General features: G+C 38.9%; 7 protein-coding genes across 7 annotated transcripts; 2 read left to right on the top strand and 5 right to left on the bottom strand.

The window, feature by feature from the left end:
- Positions 1-217: 217 nt before the first annotated feature.
- Positions 218-1,000, top strand: WALSEDRAFT_57897 (hypothetical protein; the record flags this gene model as incomplete). The annotated part of the gene is made up of 1 exon (XM_006959033.1): positions 218-1,000. The coding sequence occupies one exon, from the start codon at positions 218-220 to the stop codon at positions 998-1,000; it is 783 nt and encodes a 260-aa protein (XP_006959095.1).
- Positions 1,001-1,012: 12 nt separating this feature from the next.
- On the top strand, positions 1,013-4,281 carry WALSEDRAFT_46991 (AAA-domain-containing protein; the record flags this gene model as incomplete). The annotated part of the gene is made up of 10 exons (XM_006959034.1): positions 1,013-1,462; positions 1,507-1,898; positions 1,947-2,116; positions 2,164-2,654; positions 2,699-2,880; positions 2,928-3,166; positions 3,215-3,326; positions 3,370-3,437; positions 3,481-3,676; positions 3,723-4,281. The coding sequence occupies 10 exons, from the start codon at positions 1,013-1,015 to the stop codon at positions 4,261-4,263; spliced, it is 2,841 nt and encodes a 946-aa protein (XP_006959096.1). The 3' UTR covers positions 4,264-4,281.
- A 15-nt stretch (positions 4,282-4,296) lies between these two features.
- Positions 4,297-6,561, bottom strand: WALSEDRAFT_69510 (hypothetical protein; the record flags this gene model as incomplete). The annotated part of the gene is made up of 3 exons (XM_006959035.1): positions 4,297-4,786; positions 4,834-5,156; positions 5,209-6,561. The coding sequence occupies 3 exons, from the start codon at positions 6,559-6,561 to the stop codon at positions 4,297-4,299; spliced, it is 2,166 nt and encodes a 721-aa protein (XP_006959097.1).
- A 168-nt stretch (positions 6,562-6,729) lies between these two features.
- On the bottom strand, positions 6,730-9,589 carry WALSEDRAFT_39318 (DUF625-domain-containing protein; the record flags this gene model as incomplete). Its single annotated transcript, XM_006959036.1, has 3 exons — positions 6,730-7,584; positions 7,629-8,747; positions 8,794-9,589. The coding sequence occupies 3 exons, from the start codon at positions 9,587-9,589 to the stop codon at positions 6,791-6,793; spliced, it is 2,709 nt and encodes a 902-aa protein (XP_006959098.1). The 3' UTR covers positions 6,730-6,790.
- Positions 9,590-9,616: 27 nt separating this feature from the next.
- On the bottom strand, positions 9,617-14,571 carry WALSEDRAFT_60727 (hypothetical protein). The gene is made up of 5 exons (XM_006959037.1): positions 14,052-14,571; positions 13,801-14,001; positions 10,974-13,751; positions 10,076-10,928; positions 9,617-10,026 (listed from the first exon to the last, which is right to left on the bottom strand). The coding sequence occupies exons 1-5, from the start codon at positions 14,535-14,537 to the stop codon at positions 9,677-9,679; spliced, it is 4,668 nt and encodes a 1,555-aa protein (XP_006959099.1). The 5' UTR covers positions 14,538-14,571; the 3' UTR covers positions 9,617-9,676.
- A 27-nt stretch (positions 14,572-14,598) lies between these two features.
- On the bottom strand, positions 14,599-15,222 carry WALSEDRAFT_33048 (acyl-CoA N-acyltransferase; the record flags this gene model as incomplete). The annotated part of the gene is made up of 5 exons (XM_006959038.1): positions 14,599-14,685; positions 14,730-14,844; positions 14,893-15,014; positions 15,059-15,098; positions 15,144-15,222. The coding sequence occupies 5 exons, from the start codon at positions 15,217-15,219 to the stop codon at positions 14,610-14,612; spliced, it is 429 nt and encodes a 142-aa protein (XP_006959100.1). The 3' UTR covers positions 14,599-14,609.
- A 51-nt stretch (positions 15,223-15,273) lies between these two features.
- On the bottom strand, positions 15,274-17,539 carry WALSEDRAFT_65000 (hypothetical protein; the record flags this gene model as incomplete). The annotated part of the gene is made up of 9 exons (XM_006959039.1): positions 15,274-15,690; positions 15,735-15,893; positions 15,941-16,048; positions 16,092-16,146; positions 16,192-16,447; positions 16,497-17,099; positions 17,144-17,213; positions 17,272-17,451; positions 17,504-17,539. 9 exons carry the CDS (start codon positions 17,537-17,539, stop codon positions 15,274-15,276), a joined length of 1,884 nt encoding a protein of 627 aa, XP_006959101.1.
- Between the last annotated feature and the right edge of the window lie 12 nt (positions 17,540-17,551).

Genomic DNA, 17,551 nt, shown 5'->3' on the forward strand with positions numbered 1-17,551 from the left:
AGCACCAATATTCGCATACTTTTAGAATCATATCATACACTTGTGATTGAGATAGTTATTAAGAGAAGCTCGATCTCCAGATAATTACAAAATGCTATTCAACTATGTATATTTTGTTCATATGAGTGGTTAGTACAGGTTCCAATCGAGGAAATAAGAAGGATAAAGTAATACATGGATAACATAATCCACAACTTTCGTATAAGACAATGTTAACATGTCATCGTCATCTTCTTCTGAACAAAAATTACTTGATAAGTTTAATAAAGTGACTGAAAGTACGATAAATAGCCGTTATTTTACTAGTATATTACAGCAATTAAAGAGAGAGTTGTATAATAAGAATTACATAGATGCATTCAACGAAGAAGAATTTTTGGAAGCGTATCTAGCGAGATATGTACCATCAAGGAGTATAATATATTATAGAATGTTCAAAGAAATGAATATAAAAGATAACGCTAAGATTATCAGTATTGGTGGTGGTGCAGGTTCAGAAATGGCTGGTTTACAACACTATCTAGAGGACAATGATATAAAAGGAGTTAAATTAGATATCTTGGATATTGGTAAATGGGATAGAGTTATAGATAAATTAGGAACTACGTTCAGGGAAAGTTTAGCTGTCGATTTTTACAATAAGGACGTTTTAAGCGACGAAATAGATTATACGGGCTATAATATGGTTACATTATTCTTCACAATTTCTGAATTACTCATACAATCAAAGAAAATGACGTTTAAGTTGCTCGACAATCTAAACAGCTGTCCAGTTGGTACTGAATTTGTCGTCATAGAGAGTTGCGCACTATCTAATGTTATGATAAACAACAAGGAATATTCAATAAAGTTCTTATTAGACTACAATTTGAATAAAAAATGGCAATTAATCAACTACACACCCTCGAGATGGTTTAGATTAGAGGAGGATTATAAATACCCTATTAAATTAGAGAATAGTAGATGTTTCATTTGTATTTATAAGAAGATTTCACCTTAATTTGATACTATCATGATGTCATTTCTAAATAACGCTAATAAAAACGAGAACGTTAGATTGAATATAAAAACTGTATTCTTGAGTTCAAACTATAGTCTGAGTGACCAAGATAAGAAGGATGTAGTCGGTAAATTTTACAAACTAAACAACCGGTATAGATTGAATGATAAGAGGGTTAAGGTACTGTTATTGGAACCGTTTAATAGAGGTGTTATAGATGAGAATACCAACGTTATCAATTTAGTATCAGATGACAGCGACGAGGAAGAGGACAACAGCGATGATGATATCGATATAGACATTTCGCAGGAGTTTATACAAAAGTCTATACTCGGTTCACCCTCTTTGAAATCTATAAGCGTCGATTTACACCCAGAAATAGCTACTTCTGCCCTCTCGACACATTCCCTACAAATTCGGACCAGCGATTTAACACATCTGCAATTATTCAATGGTGATTGGGTGAGTATTGGCATTTTTTTACCATAGTTTATTAATAGCTATAGGTAATCGCTCACCTATCACACTCTCCTCACTCTCCACGGTTAATTCAGGTCTTTTTATCCGAGCAGTATCTCCCTAAAAGCACAACACTGATATCTTCACAGTTGTTCTTCAACTTGAATAATGGTAGAAACACATCTGACGCTAAGATCACTCTGAACTCGTTAAGTAGTTCACCAATAATCCCAATTGCGTCATCTGCAACTATCGCTAGAATTTCCTCCCCCATTACGATAGATAAGACTTATCAGGAGAGGTTTCACAAGGCATTGCAGGATTATTTCAATTATTCAGCAAGATTGTACAGACGTGGTGATGTTTTCAGCGTCGATATCCCAGTCGAATCAGTAGATAAGCCCAGATTTGAGCAAGACGAGCAGCAGAACCTTCAAAAGTAAGTATTCTCCGTCATAGTGGTTTCTTTCTGATAAAGTCACACTAGCCATCCCCTTTTACGTTCTAAGAGGACCGCAAAAGTTTGGTTTAAAGTAACTCAACTGAGTGTTACCGCCACACAGAAGTCACCAATTGGCAATGGTGATCTGGGTGCTTGGATACTTCCCGGAGACACCGGAATGCTCACACTAGGCGTTCAACAATCCTACGTTCCAAGTATGTATCTAACACAATTTATTCCTTCCTTGCTGACATATACTTAGGAGACATTAATCAGCTATCCTCTAAAGCCTTCAAAACCATGAGAGAACTATTTGAATCTGCTCTCAAGTCTCACGACATGGGTCTAGATGTCCAACTGACTTTGATGACAATAGGGCAACGTGGATCTAGTAAAAGCAAGACTATAGAATCAACAGCGCATGCTCTAGGTCTACATTATTTGAAAGTAAATTGCTATGATGTAGCAGATGATAACGAATCTCAAGTAGAAGGATCTTTACAAGCTAGATTCGAAAAAGGAGCTGGATGCACACCTATTGTCTTACATTTCGAAGATGTCGATGCACTGTTTTCCAAAAATGAAGAGAGGAAGGGGTCTCGTGTCGCTACCGTATTCAAGGAATGTTTGAAGTACTTAAAAGAAATGTCAAACAAGACGGGTCTACCTGCGATTGTAACAGCTTCTACGACCGACTCAGATATCCTTCCTAGTGCATTTTCTGGTTGTTTCAAGCATGAAATCAGGTTTGAGGTGGGTTTATTTTTGAGTTTGTTAACAAGCTTAATTTCTTGAAGGCACCTGATAGAGCAGATCGCGAAGCCTATCTTGAGCATCTGCTAACGGATATGCAAGTAGCTAGCGATGTCTCTACAAAAGAGCTAGCTGAACATACAGCGTCGCTATTCCCAGCCGATATAGATAATGTGGTGTCACGCGCTCATATCAACGCATTGAAGCGCGCCTTGGACATGTCAAGGTGGGTTTGAGACGACTATGTAATCTATAGGCTGACGACAGCTGAAGAGATTATGTACTTGAAGATATCCTCAGTGCTGGTATAACAATATCAAGTAGAGATGTAGAGGATGCTCTGAAAAAATCGCGTGCAAATCACTCAACTAATATAGGTGCCCCATCCATACCAAACGTCAAATGGGATGATATTGGTGGTTTGAAAGATGTGAAAGCTGACATCTTGGATACTGTACAATTACCACTCGAACGACCAGAGTTGTTCGCTGGTGGACTCAAGAAAAGATCAGGTGGGTTGTCTTACTTTTCAGCTCGATAGTCTATTAACATAGTTAAAGGTGTTTTATTATTCGGTCCTCCAGGTACCGGTAAAACACTGTTAGCCAAAGCAGTAGCAACTGAGTGCTCACTCAATTTCTTCTCAGTAAAAGGACCAGAATTGTTGAATATGTAGGTGAAGTAATGTTTGATACCGTCAGCTAATTATTTCAAGGTATATTGGTGAATCTGAAGCAAATGTAAGAAGGATATTCCAAAAAGCAAGAGATGCGAGACCATGTGGTGAGTTTGCGTATCATTACTATTCTTTTGTTAATCCAAACAGTTATCTTCTTCGATGAGCTCGATTCTGTCGCCCCAAAACGTGGAAATCAAGGAGATTCCGGTGGTGTTATGGATAGGATAGTTTCTCAATTACTAGCAGAATTGGATGGAATGTCAGCTGGAAATTCTGATGTATTCGTTATAGGAGCCACGAACAGACCTGATTTATTAGATTCCGCTTTGTTACGTCCAGGAAGGTGTGTCTTCCTTCATTTGAGTAATAACCCACTTACAAAGTCTTAGGTTCGACAGGATGATTTATTTAGATGTACCTTCATCACATTCATCCCAGGCTGCTATCCTTGAAGCACTTACACGTAAATTTAAGCTGGAACCAGGGTTGGATTTGTTGAATGACGTTGCTGCTCACCTCCCCTTAAACCTCACTGGTGCAGATCTATACGCGTTATGCTCAGACGCTATGCTAAAAAGTATGACAAGAAAGGTTATGTCGATAGAGCGGAAGATAACATCAATAAATGAGTTGGATGATAAAGAATTCATTAAGCAATACGGAAGTCAACTGAGAAGGCCACTTATTCCGCAATACTACTTAGAATTTATGGCATCATCTGATGAGATCGACGTTGTTGTCTCAAAAGACGACTTCGATGAAGCTATGAATGATCTTTCACCTAGTGTTTCGCAAGCTGAAATGGAACATTACAGACAAGCACAAAGGAAATTCACGAATGTCAGTGAGAGCAAAGAATCAAAAGAGTCAGAAATACAAAAAGAACTAAAGAAGGACAAAGGAAAGGGCAAAGGCAAAGCCAGAGAATGAAGAAAAGAAATGTATATCAAAAAGCATGTAATATTAGGAAATACCCGATACATTTCTTAATAAATCATTATTTTGTTCGGAAACTTTGTCGATTATTACTTCTAAACACCAACACCAATGATCTCTTTCTAATCTTGATCTTGTTCTGATTTCGAACTTTTCGGCTTTTTTGTCTAAACTTTCTACTGACTTTTTTGATTTTGATCTACACCAGAGTATGAATGCCAATTCAGAAGGCTCGGATTCACATGCGATATAGCCATCATCGTAGAGTCTATCAGGAGCCTTAGCGGCTCTTTTCGAGGTCGTTCTATATCCTCTTGAAGGTTCAGTTCCTTCATCTTGGTTTGAGTTCACTAGAATCATATCATCTGATGTCAAAACAAAAGTATGATGCAAGGATATTGTCGACTTCTTTCTATTCAATATTTCATTGGCCTTTTTACTCTTTTTTGCTGGATTGAGAGGCGCGATATTCCAACGATGTAACATCCCATCAGCCGTTAAGATAAGTATATATTCGCTTGGAGTTGTTAATAAAGATATACAACTGTAAAATTGATGACGTACCTCCAAGTACCTCTAAAAGACTTTCTCATGAAGCATTTACCTATTTTCATGATTGGCTTTACGTTATTTAGTACTGTCCAATTCCACAAGTGAGACAATAACGGACCACCTGCATCTGGATCTTCAACTCTTGGTGTTTCGTCCTCGTCATTTGTCGTTGGTAAGACTGTCTGATTTAGTGCATTAGCTGTATTTGGTGCGCCTAATCCGCAATTCGATATCTCCATCAACAGACGTGCATCTTTCCTAGTTCGCTTGTTCCAATATAAACAAAGCTCTCCTAAACTTCTTATCCATTCGAAACATAGCGCAACTGAAGGTGCCTATTAAAACCCCACACATCAGTATTTTAAGTGTTTCACGATTTAAACTCACCTCAAACTTAGCAAAATGACCAGAAATTAACTCCAACTCAAATTGTCTCCTATGGTGCAACTCATGCTTTTCAGATTGAGATAAAGAAGCAAAAATCTCTTCACCACCCGTATCACCTTCTAATTTATTATCACGGTCTGGATGAACGTTGCCATTGAACAGCGTGTCATCTAAATATGCAGGATATTTATCTTTATGTTCTAATTTATGATCGTATACTCTTCTAATTGAAACTATGTGACGCATGTCAATAAATCCAACAGCTTCTCTAATTTGTTTACAACAGCGTAGCTTATCATTCTCACTATCGTGTGAAGGTTTTAAAGCAGCTGTTGAAGATTTCAATAGGAATATTAATGATTCGTGGGTACTCAAGTAAGTTTTGACCCTTTTTTGAGATATTAATGTTATTCTACTAAGATGACCTTCAACGGGTTTAGGTGGGTATATTGTATTATTGATATCGTATCTAATACTGGCATTCTCAAAAGCCATTCTTCGTACTTCGAGACGTGGAAACTGTTGAGTTTGCATCATACAGCATCCGACGAGTAATTCTTCAGATGTTGCTCGTTCGCTGAGCCATTCTAATCCAAACTTACCCCTGCGCCAACAGAGTGCTAGTTTAGTCTGAGAAGATTTCTCCGGTGTGATACCTCGAATGTCGATTTTAGTGATATAAGTGCGACATTTCCGCACAATTTCTTGAGCAGTAACTTTACCTTCAAGTGGAAAACGCATGTGAGCTCCTAAGTTTGGTAGTTTCACATCGAGTTCTTTCGGTAGACGTTTTGCGTTTTTGATTGTCCAGAGTGTCCACAACCAAGTCTTGGCAATAGATGTAGTCTTAAACTTGAGGAAGACTAAGTTTGTACCGGCCACCCGTCGGGGTATGTGATGTTTTGGTGGAGGTGAACGCATACATAGGGTGAAATCCGTGGCTGAGTACAAACTAATAGTTGTATCATCGGAGAGCATATCTAAGCTGTATTTCACATCTTTGCTTCTACGAAATGGGATTGAATGGTTGCTGTAGATGTCTACAACCTGGTTTTCACGGTAGATTGCGATAGATTCCTCCCACTTGTAGCACCTATCGAGGGTGAATTTGACGGATGCACGCTCGTCAAATAAATCCGGAAGATCCTCGCGCTTAGACCAGGCTAATCTACACAATACTCTGTCCTTGAGCGCTGTCGATGGCGACGATCTTTGAGTTGAAATCGAGGAGCTAGAAGATTGGGTAGATAGAACTGTATCAGGTGCATCTTCATATTCGTTACCGTTCAGTTGTTTTCTAGTTGGGTACTTGTGAATCTCTGCGTATGCGTTGAGACTCTCATTCGTCGTCATAGATTGACTTCAGGAAGCGATTGATTGTTTTTCTAATAATATCAAAGGAGAGAAAAAAAACACCATCTCTTAATAAACGCTTTTTCTATCGATTCCCTAGAAATTTCGGAATAACTTGATAGCCTATCAATCACTAGAAAACATAGAGTATGTAGACACTAGAGGTACACAATGTTTGTATTAATTACTTAAGCAATATAGAAACAATAAATAATATATAGTCGGTAATTTAGCTGCTGGTGTTACTATTATTGTTCAAATTAATCACTGTCATAGTATTATCATTATCATTAGTCGGTGAGAGACGTTTCTTGTTATGCATAAGTTGTGCGACCTGGTCATCATCATCTTCCTCCCGCTGCCTCTTCTCTGATAGCCTAACTTCCATATGTGTTAGCCTTTCTTCAGCCGGTGTACTCTCTTCATCTTTATCAACTACAGCCCGCGTTTCTACCGAATTCCGCTTTTGGTCTTCTTCGTCTTCATCATTGTAATCAACGAGTGATGTAGCTGTTGGTGTCGGTGCATTACTGAGTGAATGATGCGTCGTCTTATTAGTCGTATTACCACCAGGATCATCATTTATGTAATTCCGAGCTTCATCTTCATCATCCTTGTTGAAATAGTCGTCTTCAGCAGTTGCATCACTCGATTTGCGTTCTCTGAGGAACCCACCGGAGTTATTATCGACAATGGTGCTGGTAGATGCTTCTGGTTGGGCAGGTTCATTCAATTGTTCCCATCTTTCAAACAATTTTGTGAATACACCACCAATAAAAGTGTACTTCATTAGTTGCCGTACATCCTCTTCATGCTTCCCAACTAAGCTATTTATCATCACTCTATTGTTAATTCGCCTTATCGACTCAAATAAATCCAAGATAGAAGCGCTAATCAAGTTGTCTTTGCGACCTTCTCTCAATGCTACATCCAACATTGGTTTAAAGAGATCTTGGCGATCTAAATAACGGACCATGAATTCATTGTTCAAAGAGACGCATGCTCTCAAATATCGTAAAGCAGCTTTAAGGTTGTTAGAAAAGTATCTCTAGGACGTATGAACACACCTAATCTCAGATGCTTTTGTTTAACACGTAACAATTGTACTAATTTCTTAGATATAGGTGTTTGGAGTATAAAATACTGTGCTCTGAATTGATGATTCGTGACAAAGAACGACAACAGATCACAGAGTGACAATGCAATGGTTGATTGATTAAAGTCAAGTTGGGGAGGTGCTACATTTCCGTCAGATATTAGCAAGAATTGGAACATTAACTTACCTTCATTCAATGGTATATCAGGACTTTCAAGTAAAGGTTTGAAAAGGCTATTGATGCAAGTATCATAAAAGTAGCTTAAAAATTCGTCATTAGTAGGATCAAGTCGTGGCTTGGCAACCGTCCAAGCAGCTTCTGCAGCAGCATTAGGTGGTTCAAGTAACAATCTAATAGCTTCAGAAATTTGATTCTTATAACCCAAATCTCTACTACTATCTAAACTCAAACACATTTCTTGCATGAGTGTGAATGTTTCTTTCGATTTCTCTTTTGTTGAATTTGCTTCGGTGAGAATAAAGTGTCTGACTACGTTTGGTTCATTATCAATAATGATCATCAATATCTCTGATCCTATACTATGCAAAATAGGTTCAGGTCTTTTTATTGACCATTTGCAAACATCTAGTAAACTTCTATTGACTAATGCCTTATATAACTCCTGTCTGGTCTGCATTTGTATATTTTTACCCATCGTACAGAGATCCCTGAGGAATAATACAGCATCTTGACGCAATGTAGGTGGTTGATCAGGTGTGTCAGTTGAAGGATCATTGAAAATGCCGAACAACCTATCAAGGAAGTCGGTATCATTTTGTATATGCTTAATAATGTCAATTTGATTGTAATATACGAATGAGTTAAGTAATGTGAATGTAGTATCATCAGAAGTTCTTGCTAAAATGACGTCTTTGAGGTATAGTAAGCGGTATGTTTGATGTATTTTTGATTTCAAATTTTGGTCATGAATTGGTACTACCTCTTTATACCTTGATGTTGTCGTCAGATCTAAGCGGTAGGATGCTTTCAAAGTTGGATAATCGGGGTCGTATTCGAGTATACCGCACATTCCCAAGAAGATTTCATCGGAGAGGACGTATTCAAAAATAACGCTATCATTAGCTGACACTATTGACTTCATTAGTTAAAAGAGCAGTTAGAATGATAAACTTACATATATAATGCAAAATCGTCGAAAGCATATGTAATTCAGCCAAAGCCTCCAAGTCTTCAGCTTGATTGAAAACATGGATTAATTTTGCAATGTAATTATTATTTATCAACCAAGTAATCAACTTCTCTCTTCCCTGCATTGTTCTCGATAAGCAGTCTTTTATATTGACGTAAACCTCTTCCAAATTACCTAAATCTGGTGTATCTGGAGGGAGATTGAACTTCTGACTTGGTTGTTTCTGTCTTCGTTGGACTGGCGAATCAATTATATAGGGATAGTCATCTGTCTTCTGCACATGTCTTTGTACCTGAGAAATGAAATCCCACATTTCAAGACAACCATCAGCTTCTTGAAATGACAATGCACAATCTGTGCCATCAGATTCGGTCCATACTATTAGTGTGTCCTGTTGACGCGAGTAAATATCGGCTGGACTTATGAAATGGTTAAGTAGAATTTGGTCTTGATTATCCTCATTAGCGACTACTAACATTGCTTCATCGCGTTCTGAATCGTATATACCTGTACAAAAGCCTGTACCGTGATCAACCCAATCTTGTGTTGTCAACTTGTAGATTTTGACACGTCGAGCAGCATCAGTTGGTGGTGGACTAGAGCTTGGCTCCCTAGGAGATTCTTCATTTGGCTCATCGACGTGTTTCTCACTTTCTCCAAGTTGGTCACCATTTTGGGGAGGACTTCCTAAGCTCGCAGAAGGTGGACGATCTGGACTGTTACTACCTTCATTTAAATCTAAATTTGTAGATCTGTTACTCTCTCCTTCTGTTTCCTCCATCGCGTTTTGTGATTTAAGAAGATGGACGTCAATTTGAAAGGTGATACAAATACAAAAAAGAATAAATTAATTTAAATAAGCGTCTAGCTATACAGTTATTTCTATATCCACGCTCCCGACGTCATTATTTGCTCCATCTGGCTGCCAACCCGTAACTTTTACGTTTCTTCGCTGTGGTGATTGAACTTGAGGTGAAGGTACTGTTGGAGGTGCTAACGTAGGTGGCGTCTCGTATTTCCTTCGCTTTATTCCATCTTCTGGAGTCTGCGACAATTTTGATTGCACTGCCGGCTCGATTGCTCCAGGTACGAAACGGTACATATGCAAGACAATTACGCTAGCATCAATGATACCCGGTTCAAGCTCAAACTTGACAACTTGCGTTAAATTCTTAACAGTTTTATTGACATCCACGAATAAATTCGTTCCTATATCTCCTAATTAACGAACATTAGAAAAATGACTCAACATGACAGAATACTTTACCTTCAAGTTGAATTATCACCGGTAGGTATTGAAATACCCTTCCAAACTTCAATGAACAGCATGGACAATTAAATTTCTGACCTGAAATTTTCTCCAATTGTTGAGCACCACCAACACACTCAACATGGAACCAATTCTTACATCTATCGCAACCAATAACCATTGTACTCATTTGATTTTGTCTATCTTGAAATTTCTGACAAATGCAATGTTTTACCACTCCTTTGTCATCTGCCGTGTTCAGTATTGGTGGATCTTCGCGAAAGAGGAATTTCGGTCTACGTGTTCTACCGGTAAGGCCATTAGAAGTGCTTCCAGACTCATCATCAAGTGGAATATTTATATCGGACTTCCTCTTCTTATCAGAGTTTGATAACTTTTGTATTTTTTCAGTTATCATTTGAGGATCGAAACCATCGAATGCGATACCAACTCCTATGAGAGTTAATGCAGTATTGCGCAAGGTTGACAAATTATCAGAAACCACTAATTTGTAAAGATCACTATTGAAACTGTTACATTTGTCAATCATCGCCTTTGTTTCAAGGACTTGTTTAGTGCGGATTTTTAGTTTCTCACTATGTCCTTCAAACATCTGCTTCTTTATGCTTGCAAGCTCCTTAAAATTTGGCAAATCAGTTATATCTGGTAATTTACCTTGAGGTTTGCAGAGGAGGCATTCAAAGTAGTCATCTTGGATACCCGAGTGATCATATGGGAGACAGCCATGATGGAATGAAGTACCACATGTTCTGCAATCAAGAACATCTACACCTGTATCTTTCTCGACTCTGCATAAGCACATACGTTCAATGTCGTCATTTACGATACGCTCTTGAACACGTCGATGGAGCTGTCATTTGTTAAAGAGATTAATCGCATAGATCGGATTACCCACTCTTTTCGTAAGGAATTGCGCCTGTTTTTCCAACTTCAACATATCAAAGTTAACAAGATCAATTTTGAGAGCATCAACCATCTTCTTGATAAATGTCTCATAATGCTTGATAAGTATATCGAAATTTTTGTAATTCTTTACTTTAAATCTATATGTCTTGACAAATTCCAATTCCCTTTTGGCTTCAGAAAGGAAGTAACCATCTTTGCTAAGCGTATCATTGTGATTATCTAAGACATGCTTAACGTTTTCAGTAAAGTTCATCAATCTGTGGAAATCCTTCACTAGATTCTGATCTTTAACAGAAACCTCATCTAGTAGTTGTTGAACTTGCTCAGGTGTGATAGCGACATGAGAACACAATTTGAGAGCTTTAGAACGCCAATCGAAACCTTCATCCTTCTTATCATGAAGTAAGGCCAAAGCCCAATGATCGCGATCTCGTATGTGAAGTGTTTCAGCTTCTTGAAGAAGTCCATCAACTTCTTGCGTATATTTGAGACCATTTATTGTTGAATTATTTACGGCACTCATCCATTTAAATTTACGCTTTAAGTGGTATAACGGAACACTTTCTTTGATTCCTCTCACATTCGTGTCTTTCAATATATCCAAAACATTCTGATATTCGACTTTATTGTTCTCATCAATTGTACTGTCGAGATTATACTTTGAAGAAACTACCATGGCCCAATCTAAGATACTTTTAAGCTTCTCAAGTTGTATCACATGTGGGAAATACTTTCTGACATCGAGTCGACTACGAACAGGTGAAGTTAAAAGATTGATCAAAGTACCATAATTATTTAATCGATTTGGTAATGGATCTATAGAATCTATTATCGTTCCCTGGGTATCATTCCAATCGATCCAAAATTTATTAGCTCGATCAATCCACGATTCGATTGCCTTGATGAATGATTTCAGACGTGAATATTCATGAACTCTATGTGGAATCCCAACAGACTTCTTGAGGTGCTCTTTCAGATCAGTCAAATCAACCGACTTTGTTTGATTCGCATCGAGCAAGATTCTAGCTTTATTAATCCATTCTGCATTCTTTTGTTCGTGATTAAGAACCGCATTTCTGAAACCGTCTAATTCAGAGTCGCTATATCTGATCCTCATTGCTCTATTATGAGGTGCTGAATTCTCCATAAATTGTTTAAAATGCCTATGACAATAGATCTTTTTGGTACCTCTATCATATAATTGTGAAAGATACGTATAAGCTCTACAATTGGAGCACTGATAATCATCTTCATCGACATACTTTGTCACACTTTCGATATCTCCCTGAGTAACGCTACTAAACTGCTTACGGTGTTCCACTTCATCCTTAACCATATCCAAAATTGCGTCTTTCAAATAAACCCAGAGCGAATCATCGAAACCTTTGTTAATGATTGTGACAAGTAATTCATCGTGCGAGAAAATTGGGTTACGCTTTAATGACCTATACTTCTCCACACAAGCTCTACCTTCAGGAATCCAATCCGGAAGAGCGAAGTTGACAGCTTCATTGAAGTTGAAACCATGGTTGAAACCACAATGGAATGCTCTTGGGAATGTGATAACGAATTCATTTGGTCGCTGATCACAGGCGTATATTGGGACGCCTGCATCTTTTAGTTGACCAGGATTACCTAGAGTGACTAATTGAAGCAACAAATCTGGTTGTTGACTAAATAATTCTGGTGCACTCTTCCTCATTGCGTCTTCAAACTTCTCGTGATCTTTACCTGGAACACCATACCAAGTTTTAGTCTCTCCCCAATGCATGTAGTTAACAGAGTAGGTGTAGTGGTCTTCGTTATGCCAGCAAAACGTCGAGAACATCATACCAACGTAAATCCAGGGTACAGTCATACCACTAACATCATTCTTGATGTAGCTTAAAACTGAGCCATCATATCCAGGCATATTAGCGAGATTCCATCCACTAGTTGCGTATTTACTATCAGGGTGTGTCTTCGGTGTTGGGAAAGCACTACCAGTTTCAGTGGTATGAATATCTGCACCATATTCAGTCTCGACGATCTCATCTTGAGAGTCAACGAGCCTCCAGAACTCCTTCTCAATGTCATCTTCAGAGACAATCTTATTTCCAAGTTTCTGTTCAACACCATTTGGTGCGACTCGTCCTTTGGTCTTTGGTGGATGTGTTTCGAACCACAGTTTCCTGAAATCCTCGTCCCTAGCCTGGAAACTAGCCAAGGAGTGGTCTTCACCTTCATCGAAACCGTATTCACCACTACCGTATAGGCAAGCATCACAGAACCAATCTTGAACGTCAGGCCTTTTAAGAAGGGGATATATAAGACAATCAAGATGGAAATGATTCTCGCATTCTGCGCATTGAACAACGCGATCTGGAGTGTCGAATTGTTTACAGTTAGAGCATTCAATGGAAGAGCCATTCAGTTCAGCCTTTATAACTGGTTGATCTATAGGTGGTGGACTTGAAGACATAGCTAGTCTTCTAGGTAAAGCGTTTCCGAGTCCTTCTTCAAGCTTTACATCTTCCATTACCTGATCTCCACCGTTATTTGTCTCACCATTGAGTCTATACTTTATTGTGTCACTATCATCAAAGCTCATATTTATCTCTTCTGTCTTCTTGCTCTCTAGGCGTTCTTTGAATATTGACACGAATGTCTCATACGGTTGTATGTAATCTTCGTATGCTTCTTTAAAAGCCATAGAAATGAACCTTGGTTTAGACTTTACAAAACCTTGTTCTCTTGCGACGGACAACCAATTATTTGTTCTTTCTATCTGAATTGTTGAGTTAGTAATTGAAAAACCTAATCAAAGAATAACCTACGTGGTCATAACCGCCCAATCTAGCAACATCCGCTTTCAATGCATAAATATCAATTGGTTTGCGTTCAATGTGTGGATTTGACGATAAAAACGAACCATTTTGGTTATGGAATCTGAGTAACTGCCTGCAATAATTCGTTTTGACGCGTGAAGCAGCTGTAACAGTATTTAATCTCTGTAATCTACTTCTAAACCTAAAATTCTAAATCAAGTTTATTAGTAAAGTCACGATAAACGAAATCGTCGACATACTCTACTATCGATTGAAAATTCAGGTCTCCAATTAGCTGGTGGTACAATTTTACAAATACCAAAATTGGTTGCGTTGTAATCATCTGATAGATGCTCCATATACTCGAATGGGTTCAAATTCCACTCTTCTTCAGTTGGATAAAAGACTGGACAGTGAGGTAAATTAAACATTCGTTTTTTAGTCCTCTCTGGTGGGTTTATAGGAGCGTTTATTCTGACTTTCGATAGATTGAGTTTATCAGATTTTGGTACTGGGATGGCGGATTTACCAATTGTAGCCGAATTAACAGTTGTCGTATAAGGAATTGGATCACCATTATCATCGTATTCTATTGGTAATGCACCTTTAGCCTCAATTGATGTAGTTTTGAAGACGTTTTGTTCTAATGATGTACCACTATCAAATGAGTATCTACGCCTGTGCATAGCAGACGGTCTAGACGATCTCCTCGGCCGCTGCATCTGAGGAGCAGTCTTCGGTTTCATCAGATGTGCAGAATGTTAATAGATGATGATTGTTTGGTGAAAAGTGAATATGAGGAGAAATTTTTGATCAAATTAGACTTTAAGTACAAGCGGTAAATGTGGTGCACCATCTTCATCAAATTCATCACCAAAAACTTCAAATCCGTATCTAATGACGTTTTAGAGTGTAAATTTTATAGGAACCAGACGTACTTTTGGTATAAACCGACAACAGGGATTTGTGAATGACAAAGTATTTCTTTGTAACCGCGCTCTTTGGCTTTATCTATCAAAGCCTTAATTAAATGTCCGCCTAGTTTTAGATTCCCTATGTTATGACTCAGTGTGAGCTACACTCGGACAGTAAGAAACTAACGATATTCCTTCAATACAGCCAATCTAGTGAGTTTACCTTTACCTGATTTCTCTACCAATCTGATAGTGCCAGCTGGTTTATTCTCTACGAATATTACGATATGCTCAGCAGTTGGCTCGTTTCTGATAACATTAAGGTATATTATACTCTTTATAACACTCCTTACTCATCCAGTTCGTCCTCAAATCCCTGCTCTTTGGTAAACACTGGAATTCATTAGTTGATGTCTTCTGTACAGCATACCACAAAACCTTCTATACGAATATTCTTACAAACTTCATACAATTCATTCTTATCACCAAACTCAGACTTTATAACAATCGTCATCGTGACACTTAATCAAAATGCTATTACATCAAATCATTCACAAATCAAAAAAATTCATTTCTTATTTTCTTCATATCTCTCTTTTGCAGTAACACGGGCATTCTCGACGTACCCTCTGCTAGCATAACCAAGATCCTTGCCTTTCGAAGCACCTAAACCAGCTTTACCCTCATATATCAGACTCTCAACTGGATTGACGATTCCCTCATTACTGTTACCCAATCCAGCACCTTGACTCCATCCCATTTTCTCGAGCAAGTTTTTACCCTTATCTGGTGCTTCTTCTTCTGGTGTTGCAGTAGTTTCAGTGACTTGTTCGCTTCTTCTCTTCTTATTTGGCTGTGATCCTATTGGATTGTCTGGTTGGCCATACACTTCCCTCCGCTTGACTGCGCGGTCTGTGTATTTTGGAACCGATGAAGCTTTGCGTTCTCTTCCTAACTGACAAACTGTTTCATTCTTCAGATTATTCTATAGTCTTGTGAATATACTCCTTAATCTAAATAATCACAAACCTTATGTAAATCTGACTGTGTAGTATGTTTGCGAAGTACTTCAATAGTCTTGAATTGCCTTTGACATAGTAAACAAGCCATTTTGTTTGTATCTGAATAATCAAAATCATTCTTTTCGCTTTGTTGCGACGTCTCTCTGACTGGTGCCGCTGATGGTTTCTAGTAACACTTGTGAGCCAAAAATTTGGTTGCTATCATCAACATACCTCCACAACGGCACTCTGTGCCTGCATCTGCGCCTGCTCGGCAGGGTCAGCCATTGTTGTCCTTAACTCATCTTGTTTCTGATTCCAGAGGTTAATCTTCGAAGCAGTCTGAGGATAATTAGAAATGAAAAAGGCAGTAGGAACAACGTACCTTCCTATTCGCAGCCAATTGTGGTACATTCTTCTTGGACTTATCTTCAGATGTACTACAATGATTGAGCGGTATGTCACATCATCCAGACAACACTCACCTCGGATCAATACTGACAGGCTCATCATCGTCCGATTCATCTTGACCGAGGATAGAAATGTGCTTTGGCTTGCTAGTTGGGCCACTGGTATTCGCAGAATTTGAGGAGCTCGCCACTGGATTGCCAATACCGATTTTGATAGGGCCAGTTGAAGATTTGGACAAACCTTTAGGCTTCTTACTCTGGTCTGGTTTCGGAGGTGGACCTTGTGGTAGTATAAGTCCATGAAGTGCTCCTTTCGTGTTGGTGTCAACTTCTAAATAAGTTGTTAGCAAAATATATAGTCAATATAATACAGCACATACTTTGCTTCTTACGAACTTTCTGGGAAGCTTCTTGCCATCCCTCCTCACAGTCTATTACTGTTGGTTTACCAGTGCCATCCCAATAGCGGATGCCATCGTTATGACCTTTCGGTGCATCCAAACCAGTGAGACTCTGCTCAAGTGCGAAGGTACAGGCGATTAATTTATCTTGTATGCGGAACCCGGTAGGGTAAGCATCTGGTGAGAGCGTAACTGCAATGAAGGACTGTGCTGAGGGGATATTGGCGAACTCGACGAAACCAAAACCAAAACTAAGGTCACATTCCCTATCTCGAATGATTGCCACCCTCTTAGGCTTTGCGTTTGCCTGTTTAAGGGCGTATTCAACGTCATATTCAGTACTCTCCTGATCCAAACCTCTTATCAAAACGAGTTTGCATGGAACATTACCGATATCACGTGTACCGTCGTTGCGATTGTGGCCTGTCTTTCGATACTCATTCGCTTGTGCAGAGGCACTAAAGTCGATCTTCTGTCTCAACTCTGAACCTGGGAGTTGGAAAGTGGGAAAGCGTGGTTTAACGAAAGCGGAGGCATGAGCGATTGAGGAGAACTTTGCGAAACCAAAACCTCTGCTGATGCCTAAGAATGTTAGACGATTACGGTGTAGGTAGGAGGGTAGTCACCAGTTCCTTTCTCTTTGATGATCGTCGTAGTTTCGACACTCCCGCCGAGGCTCTCGAGCGCTTGCTTTAACTGTATGGGGTGGTAGTCAGCCACTGATAGCAAAAAAGCGTTAATTTAGCAATCGCACGTCTTCTTCTGTCCAAAAGTCCTCAAAGCCGAGGATGATGACGTGATCATTCTCTGGGCTGAGCTTCAGGGGTTCTTCCCTGTAGTTAGGTCCACGATAGCGAGGGTTATGGCTGGGTACGCCTGAGCTGTAGTTCGGTTTCCTAGAAGGAGGCTGTTGGTAGCTGTCTGACTGGCTATCCTAATGCAACGTTTAGAATGTCAAGTATATTTTATATTTTTATATTATTTACGTAATAAACGCCGTTATAATAATTATTGTAGCTCATAGTTGAACAGAA

The sequence above is a fragment of the Wallemia mellicola genome (genome assembly GCF_000263375.1).
Source record: "Wallemia mellicola CBS 633.66 unplaced genomic scaffold WALSEscaffold_14, whole genome shotgun sequence".
In the NCBI taxonomy this organism is placed as follows: domain Eukaryota; kingdom Fungi; phylum Basidiomycota; class Wallemiomycetes; order Wallemiales; family Wallemiaceae; genus Wallemia; species Wallemia mellicola.

Coding starts and splice junctions, on each gene's coding strand:
- WALSEDRAFT_60727 (XM_006959037.1), bottom strand. CDS start 14,537: ATGAAACCGAAGACTGCTCCTCAGATGCAGCGGCCGAGGAGATCGTCT. Junction 14,002..14,051: donor AATTTTCAATCGATAGTAGA/GTATGTCGACGA, acceptor AACTTGATTTAG/AATTTTAGGTTTAGAAGTAG. Junction 10,929..10,973: donor CGCAATTCCTTACGAAAAGA/GTGGGTAATCCG, acceptor AACAAATGACAG/CTCCATCGACGTGTTCAAGA.